At 29.4% G+C, this 19,317-nt stretch overlaps 1 protein-coding gene and 1 long non-coding RNA gene across 3 annotated transcripts; both read left to right on the plus strand.

Annotated features, from left to right (window-relative positions):
* Positions 1-13,494: 13,494 nt before the first annotated feature.
* On the plus strand, positions 13,495-17,608 carry LOC114124607 (tryptophan--tRNA ligase, cytoplasmic-like). Of its 2 annotated transcripts, XM_027987905.2 has the most exons (8): positions 13,561-13,707; positions 13,988-14,230; positions 16,059-16,287; positions 16,358-16,540; positions 16,626-16,836; positions 16,905-17,078; positions 17,149-17,289; positions 17,366-17,608. In XM_027987905.2, exons 2-8 carry the CDS (start codon positions 14,206-14,208, stop codon positions 17,513-17,515), a joined length of 1,113 nt encoding a protein of 370 aa, XP_027843706.1. In that variant the 5' UTR covers positions 13,561-13,707; positions 13,988-14,205; the 3' UTR covers positions 17,516-17,608. The 2 variants fall into 2 exon arrangements, with proteins under 2 accessions (XP_027843705.1, XP_027843706.1); XM_027987904.2 differs by lacking the exon at positions 13,988-14,230 and having other exon boundaries at positions 13,495-13,707.
* Positions 17,609-17,789: 181 nt separating this feature from the next.
* LOC126552132 (uncharacterized) lies at positions 17,790-18,952 on the plus strand. The gene is made up of 2 exons (XR_007605975.1): positions 17,790-18,498; positions 18,561-18,952. It is a non-coding gene; the product is annotated as an uncharacterized LOC126552132 (long non-coding RNA).
* The last annotated feature ends 365 nt before the right edge of the window (positions 18,953-19,317 follow it).

Below are 19,317 nucleotides of genomic sequence, written 5' to 3' on the forward strand. Positions count from 1 at the left end.
AAACAATTTTTCATTAATAAATGGATAATTTTCTCTAAGTGTGGGGAAGTATGCAAAAAAAAAAATGTAAAATGTTTTCAATTCTTACTAGCTGAACGTTTATCGAGTGATAATTTTTCCGATTCACATACATGTACTCAGGGTACTTGTTTTCCTCAAGGTTAAGATTTTTTGAAGGGGGCACTATAGCAACATGGGTACAATCCAAACATCCAATCACGCCTGGAAATCCAGTTTTAAGATAAAACCTAAAAATTGGGAAAGTAAATACATTTTTATTAAAATAATGTGATATAGGTAACTAAATTATTTCATACAAGTAATTTCTACAAGTTACTTTAGTTTAAAAAAGTATTAAATTATAAATGTCTTACTCATGACGAACTGCATTGAGCTCACAAATAGTATGTGGGAATTTGACCCATGAATTGAAAATGGAGGGATTATTTAGTGCTGTTACGACCTCTTTAATGCAACAGGAAACTGACGCTTGTGACAGTACAGTATATCTACTGTTGCCAACCGGTGTTTGGTATGAGCCTGTTGCAAAAAAGTTTAAGGCAACTAGCACCTAGAATAGATAATTTTCATGAGACAAAAATCATTATAGATCATTAAATTACAAATTGTATTTAAAATGCTAAAACCTTTGTGTCAATATCAATTGATGACAAACGGCTTGGCTTTTTAAGAAATGGTCTTAATAAATCAATCACATAACGTGTAAGATGTTTGGTTAAACGAAAATTTTTTATGAACATTTGTTCAGTCAGTGTAAATGGGTCCGACAAAGGTCTGTGAAAATCATTTCTAACACCATTATTATTCTCATTTACATTAACCACATTTTCTACAAAATTGTTAACAACCAAAATGCCTGTGAAGTTAGCTCCCGGACATTTAGCACTTATCAATTCTGATAAGGTAGGTAACCGTATTCCTGCATACTCTATTGCCTATTCATATCTTACAAGGGGTTTAAATAAAATTATTTATTTTTCAGATACAATTCAAGATGGATAAATAATAATAATAATTATTATTAATTATTATTTAGAAAAATTAAATTATAGTATTCTTAAATATTAATAAGTTATATTAATACAATTAAAACAAATAGTATCTATAAAGTAAGTTTTATAATAACTTAATTTAAAAAATAGAAATAATACGATTATAGCATAGTATTCATGAAAACTAAAAAAATCAACTGCAAGAAACATAGAACAGGTAGGTTACCTATAATGATACTTTAAGCATAAATTAAGTGCAATAACAGCACCATAAAACTGGGCAACTTACTTTTTATTGTTATTATTTTTTTTTAACAATAGGTGCTACAGAATTGATGTTTGAGTTTTCCTTATTAGTCACTGGTTCTAGCTCAATAACAGGTTCGGTAGAAATGACGTTTGAGCTCTCCTTAATAGTGACAGGTTCTCATTCTACAACATGTTCGTGATAGATGACGTTTTCTTTGTCTTCCTTAGAGTCGGATATAGCAAAAGCCGCAACACTTTTGTAATCAGATGAGTTTCTTTGTAGGCACTTCTTCGGCGGATATTTATTTTGTTCTGATCAGGAATCCTTTTGTAATTTGTTTGTAAGTAAGTCTATATTGAAGTAGAAGGGTTTTTAGGCGCACCATAAAAATCTTAAATAGTGTCTATATTTAAAATCGTGGTTTGGGATGGTTGGATTATTATATTCATTATTTCCCAATCCTTTTGTTTATTAAATAATCTGGATACTGGTCATTTTGAAATTTTCGTGCATGTATTTTTTTCAGTATTATCGAATACTGTGGAAATTAACGGTGTTTTTCGATGTAGCAATTTTCGAGGTCCGATCTTGTCACTCCTCGACTGCCGCGATACACTATCGGTCATCCACTGCCATTCCCTGAAGTCGAGGAGTGACAAGATCAGAAGAGGATCCAGGACCACCACCACGCCCGATCGGTAACCCTCAGTTAGATTATACGTAATATATATATATTATTTAATATGATAGATTATTTATATATTTATTATTGAATATGGGACGTGCCCGATTACATTATGTAGTATACATAATAACTAAAAGAAAGTTACATAAATAACTAAAATTACAAATATTAGGATGTAAAACGAACAGACAATAATTTAATGCTAGGTATATATATAATATATGATGATGTGTGTACTAGTGACTACTTGAGTTTTCAAAACTCAAGGAGTAAGTTTCATACGCACCTACCCACTCACCAACTAAATTTTCTAGTATCAAATTCGTTATACTAATGACAATACCACGTATCTACACTTTGCAAATTGCTCAGGAGAGTGAAAAAACTGAATAAATATTAACAAATATTATACATCTCATATTTTTATCAAGTTTTAGTATAAGTTATGATTATTCAACATTATTTTTAATAAAATTCTTTAAATTTGGTTGCTGTTTAAAATTTAGTGTAGTTACATGGTATTTACTAAAGTTTTTGTGAGATACGTGTTATTCAGCAGTGCTTTAACATGGTTGAAATTTATAAAAATACTTAATAATATAGTAGGTACCTAGTATATTAAATAAATAATACAATATTATTTATTTATGTTTATACTCATTTTAATAATAGAGATAAATCAAATAAACGTTCATACAAATCAACATATTATTGTGTAGCTTCTTGCTTACTTTTATTTAAAATAGATTTATTTTTATTGCACACTAGTTGCCAAATTATTTGGTATCTAAAACATAACAGTTAACACTTAATAGTTCTAATAATTAAACATTTTTAAGAATTTTAACATTAGACAGTCTTACTGTTTTAAATTAAAAATATCATCATAACTTAATAACAATGTTAGAAGATTTAGTAAAATAATAAAAATAAAATAGTAGTTTTCTTCTTTTTAAAAACTTAGAAACTATATAAAAAAAAAAAAACAATAGTATTTAAGTATTTGATTTTAACAATTAACAGTCTTGTTATTCTTATGTTATTAAAATATACAAAATATTATAGATTAACTGAAATCACATTTTCTGTTTTCGTTCTTTGAAAGTAGATTCATATGGCAATGTGCCAATGTATCATAAAAAGGATGCACATCCACTGGCAAACCTTTTTTCAACTTTTGTAAATCATTCCATTTAGTTTTAGTAAGTTTTAGTGATCCTGTGTACAATGGCTGTAATACTTCTTCAGTAAAGACAGCCTTTTTTCTTGTTGTCCGTTGGGGTAACTCAGCTCAACGATCATCAAATGTTAGTTTATAATATATAATTCCTGAAGGATTATAAAGTCCTCTTATATCCTTGCACACAGGATACTCTATTGTCTTCCCAGACCTAATGGAATTATAAATAAGGTTATTTTTATAATCATTAAAAACTGTATGTGTGAGAAATTGAGAATTGAATGGAGTTGGATACTTTCTTGCATTGAGAGTATATCTCACATAGTCTGTGGATAAAAATATGTCTTTTTCTTTACAACTTCTTTCAACTAAACTATGAATGCTGTCCAGTTCCATTTGTGTATATCCCTTTATTAGATATTTCTGTTGTACATTGACCTTATATTTTATTGAGTATTTTAATAAACCGCTAGAAAGTACCACATTTCTATTTTGGTATCAACACCCATCTGTATAGACAACTATTGGTTTTTTGTCAAGGCAAACCTTCTCAAGATGTTTTATGAGTATTGTGGTGGAAACAGATGCTTCTAGGTTTCCCTCAGTCTCATACCATCAACAGTTGTGGCATTCAGCGTTACCAATATTGTATATAGTTAAGTTGTGAACTTTCAATTTCATGCTATAATATAAAGCACTAGCTTGAAGATAAGGGCATAATTTCACTGCTTGCATGTCTATTGTAAATACATGAGCCCTATTTTCTTTGGCAAGTTATTTATCTAATTCTTTTTCAGCTCGAGCACGATCTTTATGAGCTATGTATGTAAAGCAATTTTATTTTCTGAGACTTGGCCAACTTTATACAAAGCACACATATCACATTTGTCTTTTCTAGGTTTAAATATTGAGAACTTATTTTCTTTTTTAAACTTGACAAAAAAAGCTTTACTAAATGGAGCTAATTTATTTAAAATACATTTTTCTGTGTATAAATTATACATTGCTTGCACGTCTATAAACTTGAATGGGGAGACTATCTTTATACCTAAGGTGATAATTATAAGTTTTAGATCTTGTATTTTCTACAGTAGTTTTTCTTTTAACCTCTATTACCAAAATTGTTTCTAATATGTTTCTAATACAAATGTTTCTTTTTCTTCCCCCGAAGCGTTCCAAAAATTATCAAAAATATTTTGTCTTTGTTCCTCAGTAAAAGTACTACAAAATCGATTTTTGGATTTTAAGCAAACATTAGATGAGCAAGTATCCAATAAAGAACGTTCAGATCTAGATATATCTTGTTGTACAACATTTCCTACACGATTAAACCCTATATGTGCCTCTCCTTTTATTCTTAATTTTTTATTTGTTTCTCTTTTCTATTTAGTACTCTCTGAGTACACATTTCGTTTTCTTTTAATATTAGATGAATTGGAATTAATTTCTGCACAATTATGTAAAATACTATCTTCTTGAACACCAGAAAAATCATTAGTAAAAAGTTCATTGATATTAATCTCTAAATCATTAAGACTAATTAGTTCACTTTCTAATAATAATGTATTTTCAGAACTCTGGTTTTCAATATTTTCATTATTTTTTACAGTAGTTACTTCTAAAGGTATGTAATTATCTTCAAATACAACTTCAGCAGAATTAATCAAATCTTCAAAACTAATAGGCTGAGGGTTTTTTAAACTTTCAATATTGCCAACTGTAACTGCAGAATTAACTAATTCTTTAATTCTTAATTTTGATGTTATGTTTTATAGTTAGGTATATTATTTAAAATAAAAAAACAGTCACTAATTATTAACATTATTAAGTATAGTAAAATAATTTAATAATAATTTAAAAAAATATATTTTTTACTTTATTATAAGGGAGGTACAACAACAGGTAACTGCAAATCTAATTTTTATTTTTATTTTGCAATACCACGTATCGGAATCAGTATTAAAGAAGTGATTTTATTTAATGAATTTGATAGTTTTTACAAAATAACTTGTTTGTAATTTAAATAGGAACTATATATTGTATTTATAAATTCGAATGTAATAAATACCTGGTGTAATAAAAGGACTCCGTATGCAAGGGAAAATAATTTATTTTAGGTTATTGTACAGAAAATAAATTTGTGTGCAAGGCGATTACAAATATTTTGATACCAAAAACTCATTTTATGTAACCTAACGTGGTATTGTCTTTAGTGTAAAGATATGTTGATGTATAGCGAGAATAACTACTCATAAAAACATTTCGACTATATATTGTGTTACACAAACTCACCTCACGAGTGCCACAGCTAAAAAAACATTTGTTAACAAAACTAAGAAATCATTCAGTAAACTTAAATTTACATTTCCATAACTCATTAGTTCTAATTTATTCGATATTGTCGATAATGAAATTTAATCTTACCTAGGTAGGTAAAGTGTATGGCTGTTATATAATACTTCACTATGTTGTATTTTTTTTTGGGGGGGGGGGGGGGGGTTCCGGCCTTTAAGACCATCCCGTAAAACAAATTTCCCTCCACCTTATTCTGTTTTCAGCTATTTCTCTCCAGCTTGCTTTTGGGTCTACTTCTCTCTTCACACAGTCTTCCCATCTGAGACGTGGTCTGCTTATATAGTGGTCCTTTTTCCTTTCAGATCCTCTTTAATTACTGTGTTTATCATAGAGTCTTTTTTCCTCCAAGCGTGACCTGCCCACATTAGTCTTCTTTTTGCGACTTTCCTTGAAATACTTGGTTTTTGGAACAAGTTATATACTTCCTTATTGGTTCGAATTCTCCATTCTTTGGTTCCCGTGTCGAAACAAGATCCATAGATTCATCTTAAGACTTCTTTCAAAGGTGCCCAATCTTATTTCCTCTACCTTTCTTGAAGCCCATGTTTCTGACCCATTTAGAATGACAGGACGTATTAATGTCATATATATTTTTATTTTTAAATTTAGAGATACTGATCTAGATTTGAGCAGGGTTCCCAAACCGAAATAGCAGTTGTTGGACAGTTGTATCCTTTTTGAAATCTTTACTTTTAACTCATTGTCCCGAGTTAAGAGGACACCTAAGTATTTCAATTGTGGAAACCTGTGAAATATATGTCACATTTACATTCATACTTTCTCCGTGCCGATACGTCCGGCCTTTTCTGTTGTATATCAGCCAAAATATAAAAAAATAGTGCCTAGTATTTTTTATTTAACTCAACATTTTAACAATTATACTGCTGATTGTCCTACGACCTGACGCGCACCTGGTGATGTCATGGCGTCAGAAAGGGGGATGAGGACGGTGTGGTATGAGAACAATAAAAAAAACACTCGACGTTGGGAAGAAAAGTTTATCGTTGTTGTAGTCCGCGTTCTCATTTCCACTATTGGTGGCGTAAGCTGGACGATTGGCGGTCGTGGGACCGGTGTTGCCATCAATGGTAGAGGTGGCGCGTGGACGGGGGAATCGCGGTCGGTCGCGGCATACCCGCTGGTGGTACGTGCCGTCTCGGGCTCCGGGACCGGTGTGTGTCTGGTGGTGGCACGTCTGTCGCTAGGTGGAATACCGCCGTGCGGTCGTCCCACCCGCGGGAGTAGGAAGCTCACAGTATCGGGTCCCGGCGTAGCTGTTGCAAGGGCATCCAGCGCACCCGTGCTGCCGTCGTCGCTGGGAGCGTTTCGGCGCTAGCTGCGAGCAGTACTGCTGGCTATGTTCCAGCAGTTCTGTAGCTTGTTGTAGGGGACTGTTCTCGCTCCTCCTGTGGTCCATGGCGTTGGCTACGAACTGCTCGACTGTGTGTGGTGGATCAGATAATACATGATTACATAGTAAAAAAATAACAATAAGATAAAAAATACAAAATATATATATACCAATAAAATGATATATTATAATTTGTTAGTGGTAGTGTTGGGAAAGTGGCGCGCTGTGGATGTCGCACGTTTCAGGCATGTCACTTGAAGTTTGCGTGGTGGCTGTTAGTCCGTAAGGAACACGCCTTTGCCTACGCGTGCTTGTAATGTTACCGTTCCTCGCCATTTGGGTGCGAAGCCGGCGAGGAATTTGGCGTGATCTTTTGACAGGTGGTGTGCTTTGTAGTACTCTGTATCACTATAGAATTAAGATAATTAATATAAATGAATAAAGAAATTTCGTCATTAGTGAGTAGTCAAATAATGAATTTATTTATACAATATTTGTCCGAACTCCATAGATTCTGGACAAGCTATTATACCTAGTTATTACACAGAACATTAATTGACATAAATATTGTACTATTTGTACTAAATATAATATTTTAATCGTGTTTTCCTTTTTTCTTTTAGAGTGTGAGCAAATACAAAAGTCAACTACCCCCCCTCCACATTCCAAGCGTTGAAATCTCCATACCCTATGACCCTGTCACCTCCGACCAATCTGTTACTATTCGCGAGGTTGTCCAAAAATGAAGAGAATTCCGCCAGGGTCGACCCAGGTCTCCAGTAGCAGCTGTAGACTGTTATGCCGGTTATGCGCGTCCAGGCAAAACCCGTGCCCGAGCCCTTATCTGAGAAAGCGCACCCGGAACGGAAGGGGATTCCTACTGCAGCTCTCCTGTCCAGGCTGAAGGCCCGTCTGTCTTCCCGTCCGCATTTAGCGAAGGGTTCGCTCAAGATGAGGACGTCCGCATCTGTGTCTATGGCGGTCTGGGCCAGGAGCTGCTCTGCCGCCCAACATCCGTTATGGTTCACTTGCAGAAAGTTAATCATCGTGTTGGTGCTTGAGGACGGACGCGTGCTTTCTCGCCACACACCCTCCGGACCCCGGCTTGTGTGACACCTTCGGAAGACCCGCTAGATCGCAGGCCAAACAATTGTCCTCAGACGTAGTACAATCTTTCATGGGATGACCGGTCTTGCCGCACCTCCAGCAAGCCCCTGACCTCTCTAGATCACTGCAGGCCCTGGCGTTATGGCCAAATTGCTGGTACCTGAAGCATCTCTCCGGGAGAACAGTCCTGAGGCGGATCCTACACATAGTCCTTCCAACCGGAATTTTCCTTATTTTAGAAGCAGCGTATCTGGACATTTTGGCCGAGACTATCTGCTGACCGGATCGGGTGAGCCAGATGCGAACATCGTGAATGGCACACCACAGATATTTGGATAATTCAACAAATTCGATTACATTCAAGTGGATTATCTGGAAACAAAGAATCCCAACTTTCATTCAATGTGTCTTCTGTTTCTGCAATACTAATATTTTCAATAACTTATCTAGGTTATTTTTGCTTTTATGTAGTTTTCTAACTTATTGTGTGTATTTTTAAATTATGAAATAACTTTAGTGTTATGAAATTAAGGATTTTTTGTGGTTTAGAAGTTTCGTGGATTTGCTTTATAGATTCTGTTGTGGTTTCGTCCTGGCTTGATTCTTTTTTGTGCATTTATAATTTTACAGTTAAAAATATTTGCAATTTGATGTTTTATTATTTAGAATTGCATTTTGGTCTTTTCCTTGACCATCCCAGTTTTCTATAGCATTCAGCGACGAATCAGAATCGTTTAAATCAGCGATTTTCAAACATTTTTTTCGTGGAGCTCTTGATATGTTAAAAAAAATTCACGGAGTCCCAAGAACTTGAAATACCAATTTTACAACTTAAACCAGTGTTTCCCAAAGGGTGTGCCGTGAAATTTGAAAGGTGTGCCGCGACAACTTGAACTTTTTTTTATATTATTACCTAATAACGATATTATTCGATAAGTAGATAATATTTATCCAAAGTGTGCCGTGACTTATAAAAACTAATAATAATGTACCGCGATAGGAAAAAGTTTGGGAACCACTGACTTAAACAATCATTGACCAATAAATTGCTTATATACAAACTTTATACAATATTAATGTAACTTGTAAACAATTTAACTGTAAATAATATATGTAGATACTTAATTCAGGGCTCCGCGGAGCAGGGTTTGAGAATCGCTGGTTTATATCACTACATATGGAAGGTTCATATCTAGGAGAAATTATTGATATTTAATCACAGCAATAATTTTCTATCGTCACAAATTAGATTATTAATTTTAATTTTCATAATGAGTATATAGACATTAGATATGTGACATGCTCAATGATCAATAATTTATTAAAATCCATACCAACTTAAGGTGGTAGGTACATAGAATTGTATTACAAACTGATCATCGATAGAAATGCTTACAATTGGATGTCTTGTTGGTAATTTGTTTCTTACTAGTAAGTAATTAAGAAAAATTTATTAAAATAAATAAGGACATTTTTTTTTTATAATGAATTTGAAGTTAAAATTGTATTACAAAATCCAAAATCAACGAAAACTATAAAGCAAAAATTGCTTTAGTAGAATGTTAATACTAAGATCTTCAATTTTTATAGATAAGGTTTTAAAATGTAATACAATGTTCTTCAAAATAACAATTCGTACTGAAACTAATATATCTAAATACAAATAACATACCAACACAATTAATTATTATTTGTAAACATAAATTGGAGAAATTAAAATTTGAACGCTAATATTTTACATGTAGGTTAACAATGAATAACAATGATAATTATTAACACCACCGGTATATATAAAAATGTAATTATAAATATTAATTGGCTGTATGAATACTGATAGTCACATAATAATACCTTTTTTTGTAGTAAGTTACTTACGCTTATAATTTTAATAATATAGTAAACAATATAATAAATCACAAATGTTAATCGGCTGTACGAATACCAATTGTCACATAACATATAGTATGTAGTCAGTTCTTATCCTTATAATTTTATAATTATAGCTCTGGTGTAAAATTTGTTTGAGTTCGCTTTTTTTGGACTAATTGTATAACATTTTTGTCCCTTTCCAATCGCACACAATCCAAAACAATGAATAGTTTTTCTACAAAGCCCTCTAGTGTGGAAAAGGTAGATATATCTGATTTTAATTTTCCATTAAAACTCTCCAACCTGTTATTGGTTTTATTCATACAATTTCTCGTGTTAAATGTCATACCCATCACCCATTCATTGCGTATACCATGCCAATTCTTATTATAATATTCCATTACAGGTTCAGGTGCCATAGCTTGAAGATGGTGATATATAAAATCATAATCTGATTGTGTCTTACAGTAAGTTAAATTTTGAAAAATTTGTTTTATATTATTATTTCGTTTTTCGCATATAATTTCTCGATTGAATGTGCGTAATGTATGAAATAAACATGTTGTTAGTGCAGCATTGGGAAATTACCTGATAACATTTCTTTCCTTCATGTCTTTGTCGGTAACGTAAACCCAAGTTTTAGTAGAAACCGGATTTTTTTTTTACAGGTTTCAAAGAACCAGCGCCAGAACTAAAATGATTTTTTTTTTATATGTGCCACCATGTATGCAGCAAATTTTAATGTAATAATATTTTAACTCTTTAGACACGGTGCTCATCCTACCATTAGGGAATTTAGCGTTAATTGAATTTAGTGTTTTGCGGTCTTTTGTAAAATAGTCTACAAAATTAGAATTTTTGTAGACTATATAACTTTCTTCAAATTCCTCAAAGGAGGTGAAGGTATCTCCCAGCTTCAAAACTTGGGGCAGTTATGAAATTCTATTGTAAATAACTTTAAGATTAATTGATCTAGAAGTATTTTCAATATAACATTTTGTTTTAGTAAAGGTTTGATTTATTAATTTCTGTTGCATTTGAACCATGCAAATTATTCCTTCTATGTTTTTTGAAATTTTTCTGCTAACCCCATGTTATACCGAATATTGACAACATGGGACATTCATGTTTTTCTTAAAAAAAATTTATTTTATAATAAACCCAAACCAACTTGGGGCAATATTTTAAATTTTTAAAAAATATTAAACAATTTTCTTTAAAATCTAAATTTTGTACTACAGCTTTGAAAATGATATCAAATGACTCCAAATGACATACCCAAGCATTTTAAGTCGCCTGGTAAATGAATCGGACTTGTAGTGGTAGCTAAACGTAGTATTTTACACGCGGTAATCCTGCATCAAGTATTATTTTTTGGACAACTCTACCCCACCACCACAATATGCTAATTGTATGCATCCAAAATGCAAGGGGAAATAGTTTTAAATCCCTTGCTATTTTGTAGTCAATCGCTACACGACCCATCATTGAATACGGGTGCGATGAAGAGTCTACACCCGTCACCCAGTGATGTTTTTCTAATTTATTTTTAACGTATACCAAAAAAATATTTTTTTTTTATATAATATATTATATTATATTATATTATTTGTATTTGTAATAAACAAATTAATAACATTTACGGAATAAAAATTCCTTATTTAGTACAGCACACAACAATAATAGGTATAGTAATTTAACATAATTAACACATTCAAGGGGCGATGGCCCAAAAATACAGAAAAATTACAGGTACAATAAATGTAAATTATAATAATTAGGACACAAACAAAATAACTAGTATAGTAGCCACATTTTTTACGTCATTTTTTCTGTTTGTGAATCTTTTATTTTTACTGTTATAGAAGCATCTTATATTTTCATTTGTTTCTGTAACTAAAGTAATGCTAAGGAAAAGTACATGGAAATAAATCATAATCACCTTAAATTTTATACTAAAATTGTTTTAATTAATTTGTATGTATACCTGTATCCGTAGCTCAAATTATGTGTTACAGTTTCTCCTGATTCATCAGATGTTTCTTTTTCCTGTACCTTTGAATTTAGGGATGTGTGTGTACCTGAAAAAAAAATATTAAATTATTGTCTTTTGTCTTTTTTTCTAATTAAATTTCAATATAATATTATATTATAATGCTTTTAAAATTTAATTTATGAATTGACAAAAACTTAAATAAAATAATTATATTTTTTATAATTCAGTAATACATTATCTTTTTTTTGTGTCTAAAGAGACAAAGTGAAGTACCAAATTTTTCATCACAATATTCACATTTGAAGTTCTTCAAATTCAGATGTACGGCATTATGATGGGCTTTCATTAGTTTATCAGTTGAATACATATGTTTTCACAAACGGCGCATTTTACCTTCTCTAATTGTTGGTGTTTAGTTTTTTTGTGGTACTTTAAATCACTAGCTTGGTAATATTTAATAGAGCAAATTTCACATTTATGTTCTTTTTTCTTTAAGTAACTGTGTGTGTCTTTTCAAGGAAACTGAAGACGACAAATACTTTTGGCATATGTGGCATTGTACCTATATTATATGAACTACTGACTTTGTTTAGTATAAAAAAGTGTAGTTGATCAAAAGTATTCAAATAGATATCTATTTTTAAGTGCCTTATCAAATACGTCTTAGAAGTTTAAATAGTTAATGCATGTTAGAATTCAGTGATAAATAATTTTATACAAAAAGCGTTACGTGGGTCTATCGATTTATTTTATCGACTACTAAGTAGATAGGTATACCTATTTTAGTATATTTCTCAGTTATCTATAATAAGGAATAATTTTACTATTAGGTATTAGTAATCAATATTATAACTAAGATAGTTATTTTTTATTTAAATATGCAACTTTTTAAGATATAAAATTCAAATGACGGCTTTTTGCAAATTTGCAAAGCTGGATTCCAATTTAATACTGTTAACCATACCTACATAGTTATAATTTTGTTGAACCTAACGGCTAATACAATGGTATACACTATACCTACACTATAGAACTATACACTCAAAACATCGAAAGGTTGCGAGGTTCTGCTAAATGGATAAATAAAAAGCTTCGTGGAATGAAAAGAAATTTTCTGGAATCGTATTAGGCAGAATTTATGTGGAGAACTCCTGTCAGGAACAATATACATTTGAAACTATCTTTAAGATAGGTTAGGTTAGGTTCTGGCCATTCTAATAATGATAAAATATACCTATATTATATGTATTATATTTATTTTTCTTTAATTTTATTATTAATAATATTATATATAATTTATTTATTAAATTGTTTGTTTTATTTATGGCAGGTCGATAACAAACAAGTACCGAAAAATAAATATACCTCCAGTGATATTAATAATTGTAGTCTGGACTAACTGTTTCCGTTCAAAATCGTTTTTCGTGTACAATGATTTATCATTGAATTCAAATTTAACACACCCATTACAGACTCACTTGACACCTAGTATCGTACAGCAAAGTGGTAGCCACTTGGCGACTCTTTCCCACCTTTTTCATGTTAAATATCAATGATTATTAGTTATAAGTGTTATAACCGTGACGCACCTCCACGCATGGCTAAATAAATAAAAAATATTTTTTGGCCATGCCTCCACGGGATCCACGTCGGTTATAGTAGAAACTGATAACTGCTTACATTCCTGTTATCTATATTATAGTGCATAACCAAACATTTTGTGTTTAGAATAGCGGTTAATGATTTCCTACTAAGTACATTTCACTTACGTTTGAAAATGGCTTCGACCCTAGAAAACTTGTCATTGCAATCTAAAGAAGACAACATCGAAGACGATGTGGTAGACCCGTGGAATGTTAGTTCAAAAAACAAAACAGGAATCGACTATAACAAACTCATCAGTAAGCAATATTGTTGTTTTATACTTTTCTTTCCCAATAACAAATTGTATTTTTCCAATATTTTATGGATTTTTATCGCAAGTTGGCATATGGGTCAGTGCCTCTATCGCTTTACATTTATTATACGTTTTACTTTTTTATTAATTTAGTCATTGCCCTCAACATTGATATACTCACTTTTAGTCAAAAGTGTCTAAAAATTGTATTAGTTATTTCCTAAACCCATCGCCTAAAATATAATTTAAATTGAATACTTATTTTATCTGTGATTGTCCTACAGGACTGGATTGGGCCGGCGTGCAACTGAGAAATCTCGGTGGGCCTGAATGATTTATGAGTGACTGGTCGTCAATTTTTTTATATTAATTACAAAAATTAGTAGAACATATAATTAAATCAAATTATTAAACCATACAGCAGCTGTAGTTGTTATCAAACGTTAGAAATCCTACAACTCGGCAGGAACCTTGCCTATCTGACGTTATACTATGTATATGTATGCTTATAAATACATTATTTTTAGGTAAAAATTAAATGCAATTAATTTACATAATTATTTTTTAAAAATTAGTATTTTAAATTTTATAATCTAAACAATATATTTGAATTTATATAATTATATAAAATTAAGTAATATCCTGACTAATCAGCCATTGCATAACCAAAACCGCTGATGCCCTGAGTATGAAATGGAAAACTACCTATATCTTGATCAGATTTTTTTTTTTTAAAAAACTGCACACAACTGTTATAGTCATTATAATTGTATTTAATTGTAGACTTGTATTATTGTGTTTTGTCAAAACTACTCAAATTATTGTTAAAAACATGTATAATTTTCATTGAATGGAGTATAAAACAGTGTAATTCTACTAGCATTATTCAATTTATCATGGGCCAATAGTTTTTTTAATGTTAATAAAGTCATATGAATATATATATATATATATATATATATATGAGCCAATGTTGTGTGGGATTAGCTAGTAGTATATATATTTTTATTAAAATTATCAATTATGAAAATATGAAAGGTACTTATAAGAAACCAATTTCAAATAATAATAATGATAAATTGTGAGTATAGGTAGTATTATTATGGTATTGTATAGTTCTTTTAGTAATAATGTATTATTATATTTTATATTTTAATGAATATAATAATTTTGTGTGTTACTAATAGATACTATTATTATAGATATTATTTTTCAGTCCAAGTAAATCTATTTAGTTTTTTATTGGTTTACTTTTGGAGTAATTTATAGCTATATTTAAGCTGGCCAAACATAGTACCTAATTAATATGCACAGTATTATAAATATGTTTTTAATAACCAATATTATATAATTACCAGGTATATAGTATAATTTTTTTTTTTTTATATATATAGATACTAAGACTTTATTTTTGTGTTTGTATTTAAGTATTATACGAGTATTATAGATTAATATTTATGTTTTATTATTTGATATAATACTTAACATTACATTAGTCTCTTATTTAAATAATATCTTGATTTTATAGCTTACACTATTTTAAAAAAGTTTGTTCTTTTATTTATTAGGAGTAGATATTACTGTATCATTTTGATCCATGGATTTTTAATTATCTTATAATAATATAAATTAAAATTAACATCATAAATATAAGTTACATTTGACGTATACTCTGTTTAAACTTTAATATATTAATGTCTTATTAAATATTTTTTTTTATTATTTTTATTAAATTATTAATTATTAGTAATTCTACCTATTTATTTATTTTTGTTTTCATATAATAACAAATAAATACGATTTTTATCAATTATATAACTATTATGACAATAAAAGACTTCTTCAAAATAATTATGTATTTTATTATTTCTTAGGAAGTAATTAAATAATGATTCAATTAAAAAATTAAACATTCTTTTAAGCATATAACATATGGCATATAGTTATATAACTAGTTTTTTTATTCGTATTTTTATTTCGTATATAACTAGTCCAATACATTTGTACAATTATTTTTTTATGTCCAAAAAGTAAATTTTCTTTAGCATGAAATACTTAACATATTTATTGTGAGTTTATATATAAATTAAGTTTAAGCTAACCTACTGAAAGCTAATATATTCATTTAATACAAATATAAAAAAGTTATAAGTGAATTTACTAAATGACTAATTAATTTTTTTTTTTTTAAATGTATCTTTTATTTCTCACAAATGTGTAAATAAATAAGTACATTTATTTTCATAATTATTTAAATTTGTATACATAATATTATAATGAATACTAAGAATATTTAGTATATTAATATAAACATGTAATTTAAATTGCAAATAATCCTTAATTTTTTTTTTTTAGGAAGATTTGGTAGTAGTAAAATTGATGACGAATTATTAATGCGGATTGAGGCTGCTACTAAAAAACCAGTTCACCATTTCTTAAAGAGAGAAATATTTTTTTCACATCGAGATTTACACAGTATTTTAAACTTATACGAACAAGGAAAACCTTTTTATTTATATACAGGAAGAGGACCTTCTTCAAGTTCTCTACATATTGGACATTTGGTTCCATTTATATTTACAAAGTGAGATTTTATTTATAAAATTTTAAATTCTCTTGGAACAAAACAGTTTTTAATATTTTATTGTTTTCAGATGGTTACAAGATGTTTTTAATGTTCCTCTTATTATACAGTTAACTGATGATGAAAAATTCTTGTGGAAAGATTTAAAATTAGATGAAGCAAAGGCATTGTCTGTTGAAAATGCTAAAGATATAATAGCATGCGGATTTGACAAAAAGAACACTTTTATATTTTCAAATTTACAGTTCATGGGGTACTAGAAATATTTAAGACTAAATGCATTAGTATATTTTGGTCTGATAAAAATAAAAACTAGTAATAATATGAAATGATTTTAGTGAATGTCCATCTTTTTATGGTAATGTACTAAGAATTCAAAAAAGTGTTACATTCAATCAAGTAAAAGGTATATTTGGATTTGGAGATAGTGATGTAATTGGGAAAATTGCATTCCCTGCTGTTCAAGCTGCTCCTTGCTTGTCTTCGACATTTCCATTTATATTTGGAAATGAAAAAGTTCCTTGTTTGGTTCCATGTGCTATTGATCAAGTAAAAATTACATTTAATTTAATTATAATACTAATTGTTATTTGTTTGATAAAAATATTTTTCAACAGGATCCATATTTTCGAATGACAAGAGATGTTGCGCCTAAGCTTGGATACTTAAAACCTGCTTTAATACATTCATCGTTTTTACCATCTTTACAAGGTGCTGACACTAAAATGTCGGCAAGTGATTTGAATTCATCTATCTATTTGAAAGACACTCCTAAAGAAATAAAAAATAAAGTTAGTTTGGTTTTTTGAAAGATTTCAGTTTTTATTATACTATCATTATTTTAATTTAATTTTGTTACAGATAAACAAATATGCATTTTCTGGAGGTCGAGAAACAGTTGAAATGCACCGCGAAAAAGGTGGTGATTGTAATGTAGATATATCATATCAGTATTTGAAATATTTTTTAGAAAGCGATGAAGAATTAATTAAAATTGAAAAAGTAATAAACATAATGAATGAATCTAAACTGTTATAATTTCATTATAAATAAACATAATATTTTAATATGTTAATAGGCTTATACTTCTGGAAATATGTTGACTGGAGAATTAAAAAAAATATTGATTGAATCTATTTCAAAAATTGTGAAGGAACACCAAACAAAAAGAAGTAAAATTACAGATGACGATGTCAAAGAATTCATGACTCCAAGAAAGTTAACATAAACAACTATGAAAAAAATAGAATTAAATAATAATTAAATCCGTGTGTTAATAATTATTATAAATGATTAAATTTCATTAAATGATTTAAGTCAATGTCCATCTTTTTATGGTAATGTACTAAGAATTCAAAAGAGTTGTTACATTCAATAAAGTAAAAGGTATATTTGGATTTACAGATAGTGATGTAATCAGAAAAATTGCATTCTCTGCTGTTCAAGCTGCTCCTTGCTTGTCTATTAAATTTCATTCATAAAAATACTCAAATAGGGTAATTTTATTAAAAATATGTTAATACTAATGAAAAATTTCAAAATTATTGGTAACTTACCACAAATTACAGTTCATAGTTCCAATTTTGTGTTATTGGTTAAAATATATTAAATACTAAATTGACCTATTACCAAATTTAAAGATGAGAATATTTGTGTTTTCTCATTAGTATTTTTTAAATTTTGAGCAAGTTATGAGTTTAAAATTTAAAATTTTTTTCAAATTGCTTAAAGATTTATGTATTGTAAAAATCCGATGAGAGTACACATATAATGTTATTATTGTTAAGGTTAATAATAAGTGAATTCATTCTAATAATAAATCTAACAGCACAAAATTGAAATTGTAAAACATACATTTTTACGTTATTCACGTGCAAAATAGAAACAACATTTGCAGTTGTGACATTTTTTTTTTAACAAAAACATATATTTATAGGAATATGCTACTTACATTGCTGTCATTTAGTACGCTGTGGTAGAATATTAACTTTATAATATTAGTATAATAAGTTAGCCTAACTTACAGTTAATTAATAATAATGATATGCATAGACCTTATACTACTAGACAGGAACTGTGTATAACAACGGCATTACGAACAACGTAACAACATCCTGCAGTGATGTAAGCCGTTTTGGACGACAGGCGTGCATATGTATATGGAATTAATAAGTTGTTTTAAATATTTTTTATTATTCACCCGGTTTTACGGTACCTAATACCTGTACCAACATAGAACCATGTAACATTAATACAGAGATACTTAATTTCAGTAATATTTCTCCTGATATGGTTAGACCTTATCCCAAAGCACAACTACTACTACCAAAATTTTCAACAGAAATGCTAAAAAGAAATTATTCAATATTGAAACTATAAATAAAAAACAAAAAACTAAAGAATTAAAAGAACAAAAAATTAAGAAGACTTCAGTTGATAAAAATAATAATGAAGAGGATAAGGATGTTTCATGAATAGTTTGTGCTGTATTGTATTCAAAATTTCAGAAAGTAAGAGCGGAGAACCGTGGATTCAATGCCAAAGATGTACATTATGGTCACATGAAGCTTGTACCTCACAAAATTGTAAAGCTTTCTATGTATCTGACGACTGTGAGACTGATGATTAAATTAAATTTATGTTTTTTCTCTTAATTATAATTAATTACCCACCTATAGGTAGTACAATAGTACATAGGTAGGTACTGTTTATAATATTGTGATTGTAGGATCTTAGTATTTTTATTATTTTATTTGTTAAAAAATGTTCTAATATTGTTATTCATATTATGATATCAGTCTGATGTGTTTTTATTATTTTATTTTTAAAAAGGTTTAAACAATAAAATAAAATATAAATGATTTTAAAAAAAATCATGTGTTACATTTGTACCTGGCCCTGTTAGAATTGTACCCTTACTGTGGGTACAATTGTTACATTTAGTTTTTTTTTTATGCTCATTTACTCAACAATTTTTAAAAATGAAAGATCAATAATACTCATAGATATATAATGGGAACATGTTATGCA

This window comes from Aphis gossypii, chromosome X, assembly GCF_020184175.1.
Source record: "Aphis gossypii isolate Hap1 chromosome X, ASM2018417v2, whole genome shotgun sequence".
NCBI classification, from domain to species: Eukaryota; Metazoa; Arthropoda; class Insecta; order Hemiptera; family Aphididae; genus Aphis; species Aphis gossypii.

Excerpts from the sequence above, each read along its gene's own strand:
- LOC114124607 (XM_027987904.2), top strand. The coding sequence starts at position 13,584 with ATGGCTTCGACCCTAGAAAACTTGTCATTGCAATCTAAAGAAGACAAC. Across the intron at positions 13,708-16,058 it reads CGACTATAACAAACTCATCA|GAAGATTTGGTAGTAGTAAA; the intron begins GTAAGCAATATT and ends TTTTTTTTTTAG. Across the intron at positions 16,541-16,625 it reads TCAAATTTACAGTTCATGGG|TGAATGTCCATCTTTTTATG; the intron begins GTACTAGAAATA and ends AAATGATTTTAG.